This window comes from Phalaenopsis equestris, unplaced genomic scaffold, assembly GCF_001263595.1.
Source record: "Phalaenopsis equestris unplaced genomic scaffold, ASM126359v1 Scaffold000873, whole genome shotgun sequence".
Classification (NCBI taxonomy): Eukaryota; Viridiplantae; Streptophyta; class Magnoliopsida; order Asparagales; family Orchidaceae; genus Phalaenopsis; species Phalaenopsis equestris.
The window spans coordinates 1,050,652-1,062,000 of record NW_018165313.1 but is presented as its reverse complement, the minus strand read 5'-3'; the positions used below and the strand labels follow the sequence as shown (position 1 = coordinate 1,062,000).

Here is an 11,349-nt window from a genome sequence, read left to right as displayed (position 1 = left end):
AGGGCTTCTTACTGTTCCTCATCTGCTGTTTTCCATCTCAGAAAATTTTGAAGTAGGGGAGCAAAATAACGGCAGAAAATTGAAAATTTTTTATAGATTTCTATGGAGGGATGGTTTCTGTTGCAGAAGAATTTTACTTAGATTTAGCGAGATGGTTCCTGTTGTTGAAGAGTTTTACTTAGATTTAATGAGATGTATAGATGATGAGACGTGTTAAAAGAGAAGTATTTAGCTTATCATATTGACAGGTTACTGTGCGAAGCTGGACTTCCTAAATGTTGTACTATATCAGAGGTCGGTTGGAATTGGATCTAAAGTTGGAGATTCAGCACATGTCTTATGCGTTTACATATCTAACAAACTTTCATGCCGCTCAACTTTGTTGATATTACGGAAAAAATATCATTATTATTAAATTTTTAAAAGTGAAATAACATTTTTGTGCATAGCTTTGACACCTGTTTTATAAATATAAAATATCAAATTTTACGTGTCAGATATGTGAATATATAAAAAATTTGTGGTATGTATATAAATTTACCTTCTTTTCTTATTAATATGTAGGCTAAGTTTTTGGTTATTTATATACTTATTCTGACTATGTTATGTTAAATGGTGATGAAAATGTGTTTACATGCAAGTCAAAAATTTCTTATCATGATACACAATTTTGACATAGCATAAAATTATCATTTTTAATTATCTTTTTGAAGTGATATTTATACTCTAATATATAGTTTTATGGCACAAGTGTTATAAATGTAAATATAAAAGTTCAGGTGCTGGATATATGAATACATTAGGATTTGTGGTCTAATTTTTTTCTGATAATTGATCATTTTTCTTTATGTTAAGATGAGTAATCAATCGTTCATATGTTTAATTGATTATTTATTTATTCATTAAATTTGTTTTTTTTTTCTTTTCTAATGATCAATCACATTCTTGCCCATGGTTATGATGCGCGGAAAGAGAGAACGACGGACGCGCGGAGGATTCTGGGTGGACCATTTACATGGTTCAGCGATGGGCTGCCGCACTCAGGATTGGCCGAACTCCTGATGAGCACGCGCCGACACGAGACCTCTTCTTCCACGCCACAGCTCTCCTCTCTTTACGTACAGACCATCCAAAATATTGGTATTTGCAGATTAAAGACTCGGATGAAAATAAAAAATATGAGCTAGGGGTCTTGCCATGAATTTTGATATTTGAAAAATAGACGAAAATGGGGCTTGATTTGTAAATAGGAAGTTTCGAGTGGTGTGTATGTAATTAAGTGTCTCTTTTTCTCCACAAAACCTTTGGCTTCTGAATCCAAAGCCCATCGTTTTCCAAATCCGTATCAATGGCCGTTTTCCCCCTTTCTCTCCACATTTTCTATTTCTATAAATAGAGTCCCTGTACCCTCTCTGCTTCTTGAAAGCTTAGAATTTTAATGTTCATGGCTCCCACTGCGGCGATGCTCTTCTTCTGCTATCAGAGCTGGAAGCCCTACTCTCCTTCTTCTTATTCCAATCTTAATAGCATCAGTACCAGCGCGGGTTCTTCTTCTTTTCTTTACGGTATATCTTCTTTACTTTTAAGGCGATCGTCGAAGGCTATTTCCGGCCCAAAAAGGCCTACAGAAATGGCGGGCCTCGGCGGCGAAGATGGCGCGGTGGAAGAGAAGTCTGATGTTCCGAGAGGCTCTTGAGCTCTGGTTCATGCGCTTGTTGGATATCTATTATTGTTTTTTGGGTTTATTGATTACTCTCTTTACCTTCTTTTTTCTTTTTTCTTCTCTCTTTTCTGAATTTTTGAGTGTATTTTGCTTATAATTGTGCTGATAATGTATAGCCTTTATTTCTTTGAAAATTATATAATTATTCACTTTTAATCAGCTTTAATAATAGTTATGGAAATATGATTTAAATATATTTTTTTTCTTTTTTAATTATTTTTTTATCTTTTGCATTCTAGAGTCATTTATCAATAATTCGGCTCTCTATTTTGGTAAAGGAAATTTCATTTATTAAGTCCTATGATATTTGAAAGTGAAGAATATTTCCTTTATTGTTTCAACTATGCTTGAAATTTTACCTCTCAAACGCATAGACTAAGGCAAATTTGAATAGAATTTAAATAAGATTGAAATATGATTTAGAGAAGTATCTTGATTGATTCACTATCAACAAATTTTCATCATTTGCAAGAATATCAAATCTCGAGATAATTTTTTTAACAATAAATATTTAAATTTCGATCAAACGTCATCCAAAACTACGGTTTTGACAAACTTAAGTTCAAACTTGTCGGCTCGATGAAAGAGACCAACAATACCAAAACTTACCCAATCTAAATCAAATCAAGCCCAGATTAACTCGTTGTCACTTTTGAAAGCTTTACAGACATAATGGAAGGGTCAAATGAATTTTCAATATAGCAAACTTATAGTCAATTCAAATGTATCGATAAGACGAATCCAACGAGTTCAAGATTATTCAGTTCTAATATCATTAAGGTACTCAAATATTCATAAAATATTGTCCGAACAAAGGAATCTTCTCAGGTCGTCCAATCATAGTGGTCTAAATATATTCTTTATTTGCAACATAGACTCTATAAATAGAGTCATAACCTCTCTTTGGAAGGAGACCATATCCTCAACAATTGGAAGGTAATAGCTTGGAGAAAGAGAGAGTTGAAGCCCAGGTTTATGCACTAACGATCCGGCGCACCTCCTGCTCCTACAACCACCAACCACTATTGACTACCGTTCACCAACTGTCGCCAACCAACATTCACCGTCTCTCGCTCCTGGTGATAAATCACTGCGCGAAGCAACAATCGTTGCCTTGAAATCATGAAGCAACCTACGAAGAGGTGCATCCTCCCGACTATTATGTCGACCTTGATAACAATTCATTAAAGCTTCAACAATCACCTATCACTACAACTACTCCCAAAAATGGGGCAACGAGTTATATCGCACATCGACTTTGTAACTTAAGAAACCGTGTAACATTTTCTCGCATATGGAATAAGGAATTATCTGTAATCCCAAACTCATAGTGGAATGTTCAATTGAGCAAAATCCTGTGATTTTTTACTTGTTCGAGTATGCCATGCAAAATTATTGTGTTTTCATTGGGTATCTTCTTTCATCTGAACATGTATTGGAGTCTCATATAATGTCAACATGCTAAATAATTACACTCACATTGTGGCGTGCGTACCTTCCGACAAGTATAAATGTTAATGACTTAAACATAAATGAACTAAATGAAGATGAAAAAAAAAGTCGCAACACCATTTGTTAGCGCGCCAACCTCAAAGTGAAAGAAGAGATATTCAACAACGACCAGTCCTGCAAGGAAAGTGCAGAACCAACAAACTACTAAAACATAAGAAAAAATATAATAAGCTCATCGAAATAAAAGAAGTAAAAAACGTAGATCTTAGAACTTACATGTAAATAAGTATTATAATTACATCCTAAAATATTAAATATATAACAAGATTGGAGTTCATTATAGATCAATACCAATACAACATTTAGCCAAAATCAAGCAATAAGAAAATAAAATATGAAGTTAAGATCAGGCAATAAAAGAAAGAACAAAACAAACGAAGAAAACAAAAACATATACAAATCACAATGTTTGGAACTAAGATCATACAAAAAAAGAATGGACAAAATACATAGAGTGAAATTGGAAAACAATAAAAAAATATAACACATACCTAAGTAAAAGAAAAACAGAAACAGAGAGAAAAACTAAGCAACAAAATGAAAATTAAGAAAAATAGAAAAAAACTAAAAAAGCAATCATGCAATATGCTAAGATAAAAAACCAAATACCAATCACATCATAAAACTAAGATCATACAGAAAAAGAAAGAACAACTTGCAATGAAAACAAAATTCTATTTACAGAAAAACTAAGTAACAAAATGAAATGCCACATAAAATAGAAAGAAATAAAAGTTACCTGAAAAACCCAAAAAACTCAAAGACAACATGAAAATTAACTTTTGTGAAATTGAGCAATATAAGCAAGATTAAAATTCATAAATTTCCATTTCCTAGTTTTATAGGAGATTAATCAGTGAATGTGACAGATATTGGATTTAACAGAATGATTATTCTTAAAAATTATATTATTTCTCTCATACCAAGTCACATAAGCAACTACTTGTAAAGCCAAAAAATAAAATCATTTAGAAATTTGACAAGATAAACTATCAATTTGATAGATAGTTTGAAAAAATATTACTTGGGGTATTGGAAGAAATATCGTTAAAAATATAATTTTTAAGAAACATATGAGAATTAGAGCATTAAAGAAAGACTATTGTGAAATTCAAAATCATTTAAACATAAAATACAAGTAAGATTATTATTATTATTTACAAAAAAAAAATATATATATATTTCTTGGATTAATACAATTTATAAATATAAATATTAAATTTTAAGAGTTCAATATTTATATAGAGAGGAATTGTGCAGCTCTTTTTAGTAATTCTCCCGGGGTCTTCTCGCTTTCCAGCCCAAGGGCGGTATCCTTAGCTCACGTTTACACTCTACGGCTCGCCGGCGGCGGTGGTGCAGATCCCCCTTGCCGGGCGCTTGGATAATAAGATCCCTGCGCAGTTATCTCGTCCCGCCGAACCAACTGTTCGGCCTCCAGGGTTTCAAAGATAACTATGAAGGCGAGTCTTTCTTATTCATGTTTTCCAACCTCATTCATCCCATGAGTTATTCTTTTTCATGCTTGTAGAATAGCTGAATTACGCGCATTTGTTATGCCTTGTGTTGTTGCAGATAGCCGTGGAGGGTTGCTTGCATGGAGAACTTGACAAGGTTTATGCTACGATTAAGCGCTTGGAAGAAGCAGAGAATACGAAGATAGACCTACTATTATGCTGCGGGGACTTTCAGGTATCTATTTATGCAATCCATGGCAATTTTAAGCAGCTTGGTCGAGTATACTCCAATATACAGACGAAGAAAATCCGATTAACTACAATAAAGCAGTTGAGACCCAACTGTGTCAACTTTTTTGCTATAAATAAAAATTGTCTCAATTATTTTATTGATTGAAATTAAGGCATATGCCAAGTTACAAGGATAAACAAATTCGAGGTCAGTTATAGATTAGGATTACACAACTTCAACCATAGAAGGAAGAGTTGGTTGAACTTGAACCTCTTACCACTGCCATGTAAACTAGGAGCATTATATTGGGGCTAGGGCTTTTCGGTCCAGTTCTGTTAATTTAAATATTATGGAATATATAAACTTTTTTCATCTTGTTGCTTGGATTGGGAGACTGGAAGCACATATGTTTTCCACGTTAAAGTATATTGTATCCATCACTTAGAATCAGGATTAGTACATATAAAGAATTGCTCATATGCATCCTACTTGACTTTCAATTTCACTACATATGTAAATGCCTTGCCATTATTGTCAATCCAAAATATATGAACATTGTGCTGATAAGCTTGACATTGTGCTTATTTATTGATGAATGAACCGTTACATAAAATTTATAATGCAATCATTCCTAACCAAGGACTACAAGATATTGTGTGTACAGTTTTATATATTTTCTTTTGCTGTTATATTTAGTTTCATTTACAGTCCATGGCTAGCTGTGAGTCAATACCCTGTCTTCTTTTCCCTATATATCATTTTCTGATGAGAGGGATTGCATGTGTAAACTTTCTGTACATGGCATAGTTAATGTTTCATTGTTCCTAAACTATTCCAATTTATCATGCAGGCTGTTAGAAATGAAGAAGATCTAAAAAGCCTAAATGTGCCCCCAAAGTATCGCCATATGAATTCCTTTTGGAAGTACTATTCTGGACAAGTGACAGCTCCATATCCAACTATTTTCATTGGTGGGAATCATGAGGCCTCTAATTATTTGTGGGAATTGTGAGTATTTTCTAGCATTTCTATTTCATTTTGTCCAATTCTTAAAAGAAACGTGGAGGAATTTAGATTCTTTTTTTGCTTGATTATAGAACCTTAATATGCATGAAAAGATACCCTACACATTCTTATATTCCTAGATGCTCCTTCATGATAATGAATTTAAAGTTTTTCTAAGTTTCGAAATATATGTTGATGCCTTGCTTCGGTTTTTTAAGAAGTTGCACTCATTGAAAGTTTATGGTAATTAATTCATAGATATGCTTATAAGAATAATCCCAGGAAAAAGTCATGAATAGAGGCAAATATATGACACATGGCAAGTTGAAGAATAAAAAAATATACACACTTGAAATATGTATTTATGTTTATAGTAGAGATGCGTGACCTTTAAAAGATAGAGGGTTTATGATTAGTTGAATAAAGCTAAATGAATGACGTGAAATTTGAGTGTCATATTAATAATTACCAAACAATATTGTAAGAAGATAAAATTATACATGTTTGTGATATGTTTAAATTTTTTGAATTTATTTTACAAAAGAATGGAGAATTGGGGATATTGATGCTTATATAATTTATTGAATTAAGATTGGGTTGTTAAAATAGAGAAATGCCTTCTCAAGTGACGAGAGTATTATGTACAAGAGGACATTATGAAGACTTAAAATTAAATTTTATAAAAATGTAATCAAGCTGGCTGTGTTGTATAAATATGAGTGCTAGGCAATAAAAAAAATTGTTGGTAGCTAAGGTGAGCATTGCTGAAAATAGAATATTTAGAAAGATGTGTGGATTAACTAGTGGGAATAATTATATGAGTTGAATGGTTGGACTGGCATCTATCTAAGATAAGATAAATGAAAAATAGGCTTAATTCGGTTGGACCCAAAAAGTTCCAAACAATCAGGATAAGGTTAATTATGATGATATGCTGTTGAAGATGCATACATGCATCAATTAAAACCGATCAGTTTGTTCTTAGCCCAAGTTTTGGGACGAGCATGATTAGAGATATAATTGTTTCCCAGATCATCAAACAAATAATATAGAATTTGTTGATAGCTAAGTTGAATATTACAGAAATGAGAATATTTAAATAGATTTGTGGAATAACCAGCAGCAGGAATGTATGAGATGGAGGCTCGAGTGTGATCTATTTAAGATAAAATAATCGAAAATAGATTTAAGTTTTTTGGACATAGACTACGAAGGGTTAAATACACCAATTGGACTGGTAGATAGAATTAACATCGAAGGTATAGGGAGAAGAGAAGGATGGAGTTAATGAATTTGGATTTAAGTTGTTTAAAAGGGTTTATGAAGAATAGGCATAACATTTTTGGCAATACTTAGATGTACCCAATAAAAAATGAGCATTTATAAAGTCGGCTCCAAATAATTGTGATAAGATTGATTATGATGCATACATGTGTCGATTAAAACTTATTTGTCTATCCTCAGCTTGAATCCTTGGATGAAAATGCCCACAGAGATATGGTTCTTTGCAAGATCAACAAATAAACAATATACATCACCTTATTGTTTTTATTTCTAGCATCATTCTTTTTATTTGAGCTATCAAGAAATTTGAGATGTTAATAATTTTCTTAAAAAATACATTTAGTCATTTACGTGAAGCTTTAGATTCATTGGTGTTTCAAGGAAGTTATCTTGACATTTAGTCCTTTTTGAGGATTTTTCAAGAGAGCCATGGATGTTTCTGGAACAATTATCTTATTCAAGCCTAAAACAAAGAGGATGGAAGACACTTTTGAATGCACCCCACAGGAAACAATAAGCAATAAGTTGTCTTAGTATAGTAACACTAAAACAAGGTTTTTTATTTCTTCATGCATAACAAATACATGGATCCTGGCAGTGCAGCATCATTGTTGATGATTGAGTTATCATCTTTGTTGTCTCGTTTGAGAAGATTTTATCTTCATAGCTTTACATATTTTGAGAACAATGAGCTGTACATAGTTTCAACAACGAAAAATGAATACCTACTTTGGTGAGTAAAATACCAGGGCTTTCAGGTTAAAAATTTTGCAGCTTATAACTTGTTCTTTATTATTTAAGTAAGTAATTGCTTATGATAATAATGGCTAAATTTTAACTAGAATGGGAGTGGAATCCAAATATGTTTGATGTATTGGTAAAGCTGTACTGGTAAGAGGTGGTGAATTATCAGTTGTCAAGATGCATACTGGTAGCTGGAGGATTCGGGATATCCTAGTATTAATTGATGAATATCTTAAAGATCAATTAAAATCAAACTCAGATTTAGTTGAGTGCTAATTAATGAACGCCTGATTTTCTTTAATTGTTTAAGATCTAGTTTTTTACTTTGGTGGCTCCTTAGGTACTATGGAGGATGGGCAGCACCCAATATATATTTCCTGGGGTTTGCTGGAGTAATCAAATATGGTAACATCCGTATTGGTGGACTTTCTGGTATTTACAAATCCAAGGATTACCATTTAGGCAAGTGTTGGCTCACAGTATTGCCATGTTACTATTTATATAAATTTTTGAATAGATCTACGTCTCATTGGTTGTTTATTTTGTATTCGTTTGATAAACTTTATCATTCACATTTGTGTTGTTCATTAAACTGGTGAGTCTTTGTTGCACTGCCTTTTATGTAATTTACTGAGCACAAGTTTGTGGCTTTCATGGTCTTCTTTAGTTCCTTATCTAAACTGTTTCATCTTTGAAGGACATTTAGGGCAACTTTTGAATATTATATTGAAGCAAGTGTAACTTTCATGAGCTTTACTAGCTTTGAACCACCAAACCATTTCATTTTCGAGCAGGTCATTATGAGAGGCCTCCCTATGATGACAACAGTATTCGATCTGTATACCACGTACGGCAGTATGATGTACTGAGGCTGATGCAGATTAAAGAACCGATAGATATTTTCCTGTCACATGATTGGCCTCTTGGGATCACTGAGTATGGAAACTGGGAAAAGCTTGTTCAACAGAAGCCTTTTTTCAAAGATGAGGTACCTCATGTGCTGTTAATAATCATGTTCATATTTATTTTAAGTTATTGAATAAAACGGGTTTACTCTCAAAGTAAGCTGGTTGCTAATCTAATAATCACATCATAACATTTTTTAACTTCGTTGGTTGCTAATTTAATAATCACTTATGAGGACATGTTAAACTCGTGGGATTTTTTTAATTGGTCAGACAAAGTTTTAAGCATGGAGCATGAGGGTTTAGGCTCAGTAATGGATAGGAAAAGGCAAGAAGTGTTTATTTATGGCTTTATGCAACATCTAGGAAGTTTTTTGAAGGTTGGGAACCGAGCTAATAATACCCTACCCTCTTAATTTCTTTAGCTAATCTTATCTTTTGGTTTGTTTGTGTTAACCTAGCATAAGCCAAACCGTTTTTAGTTATTTTTTTGGCTGCATAGGATTGATCAAAGTTACATATGCCAAACTTGGAGACTACTGGTCAAAGACAATTTGTCAAATAGTTTATGGCAAATTTTCCTTTTTGAAATGATTTTTTCGCCATCCTTGTACTTTCAGACACAACATAAGGCTTTGGTGAACTCTAGCTGTCTATCTTCATTGCTACCACTGATATTTTGTGCTTTCAGATTTCAGGTTGATGTTATATTATGTACTTCTGATTTCTTAGGTGAGGCTGAGAACCCTCGGAAGTAAACCAGCAGCAGAGCTGCTGGATAAACTGAAGCCACCTTATTGGTTTTCAGCTCATCTTCATTGTAGATTTCCAGCCATTATCCAGCACGGAGAAAATGGGCCTATCACCAAGTTTCTTGCACTTGATAAGTGCCTTCCTGGGCGTAGATTCCTGCAGGTGTGTCATTTTCCGTTTCTAGTGTTTATTTCACCTATTCAACGTTTTGGATAGACATGTATGAGATTGCTCACTTTATATATGTAGATTTTTGAAATAAAATCAGATCCTGGACCTCCTGAGATTCAATATGATGAGGAGTGGCTTGCTATAACCCGAAAATTTAACAGATTTTTCCCTTTGTCTCGGGAGTACTTTCATCTTAGGTAGGTTCATAATTTTTCCATACTTATGTCTAATTTTTTACCAGAAAAAAATATCTGCACTTTGTTTTCAATCGATATACTGTGATGCTAATTTCATTGGAGTGGTTTTATCAGGAGTGATCATTTTGAAAGTCAGGATTTTCGAAATTGGGTGAGGAGTCAATTGAATGCTAGAGGGGCTAAACCTTTTGAGTTCCTAAAAACAATGCCTTCATTTGATCCTAATAAGCCGTCCTCCGCTTTGCCATCTGGTATGTTTTTTTGAACACTAATAAAGACATCTTCTAATGTCCAGCGTGAAATCTGTCTATTCTTCCTACTGTATTATGATGGATAAAGAAGCGGCTAGATAGCAGCTTCTCGTTAAAACTTTTCATTATAGATTCTTAATAAGGGGGATGCTAGAAGGCTTTCCATTTTGAGGGACCTTAACTGGGCTGAAGTATGTAATCATTCCTCTCATAGTGACAGCATATTTTTTTAGTTCAAACTAGTGCTATTTAGGTAACTATGGAGGGAGCATAAGCTTGGTCCTATATCCACCATCTCTCATACAAATTTCTGAGAGGTGTTGATCTTAGCCAGCTTATCATATTACAGTGGAGGGAATCTAACCATTGCGTCATGCCCTTTCTCTTTCATTCGATTTATGTTTTAATAATGGACTATCACACGAGTGATCTAACCATGATTTGTTGTGTTGAACGTTTTACTTGTTTACATTGCTATTATACATTTATTTTTATAAATTGTGGTTATCATCCAATTATATAAACACCAAGTCATATGAATATGCTATGAAATCCAAGATTGTTAGATTGAATATTTTTTATCACTGTTATTTGTTGACCCTCGCATCTACTTCATAATATTAGTTGATTGGTGTTGATCTCATTTTTGTTCTCGATCTTCCTTGGACTCACCCTTGGGTCTCGTAGGATAGTGTCATGTTGATCATGATTGTCATCGGCTTGGTAGCCTTTGATCGAGTCCAGTTCATGCATTCTTTTCATGTTCGCGAATGATAATGAGTTGGGTGGCTCATCATCACCTAAGCTCATCGTCGAGCTGAGTCGATCTCATCATTATACTCGGAGAGACATACGACGAGTGCGGAGAAAATTCATTATTCGTTTTTACATGGATTCGTGCTCATAAAGTCTCATTTGCATGGATTTTTGCCCTTGAAATTTTTTTTATCAAGGTTTCATTTTATGAAACGGACTACACCAGCACATCTAGATCGTCGAAAAGATTCAAATGAGTCTATTTACATTTGAATTGGCTCTCGTTTGGTGTGTGTTGAAGGGATAAATATTCATCTTATTTAATATTAGTTAATGTATTTATATATATATATATATAT

The 11,349-nt window shown here is 33.4% G+C and overlaps 1 protein-coding gene across 1 annotated transcript in view; it reads left to right on the top strand.

Moving 5' to 3' along the window:
* Window positions 1-4,521: 4,521 nt before the first annotated feature.
* LOC110032031 (lariat debranching enzyme) overlaps window positions 4,522-11,349 on the top strand; it is a 50,094-nt gene continuing 43,266 nt past the window's right edge. Inside the window, exons 1-8 of the mRNA XM_020735534.1 lie at window positions 4,522-4,698; window positions 4,811-4,927; window positions 5,775-5,932; window positions 8,298-8,419; window positions 8,752-8,945; window positions 9,595-9,777; window positions 9,865-9,983; window positions 10,098-10,234. Coding sequence (XP_020591193.1) covers window positions 4,693-4,698; window positions 4,811-4,927; window positions 5,775-5,932; window positions 8,298-8,419; window positions 8,752-8,945; window positions 9,595-9,777; window positions 9,865-9,983; window positions 10,098-10,234 — 1,036 coding nt within the window. The 5' untranslated portion in view covers window positions 4,522-4,692. The remainder of the gene's footprint in view (window positions 4,699-4,810; window positions 4,928-5,774; window positions 5,933-8,297; window positions 8,420-8,751; window positions 8,946-9,594; window positions 9,778-9,864; window positions 9,984-10,097; window positions 10,235-11,349) is intronic.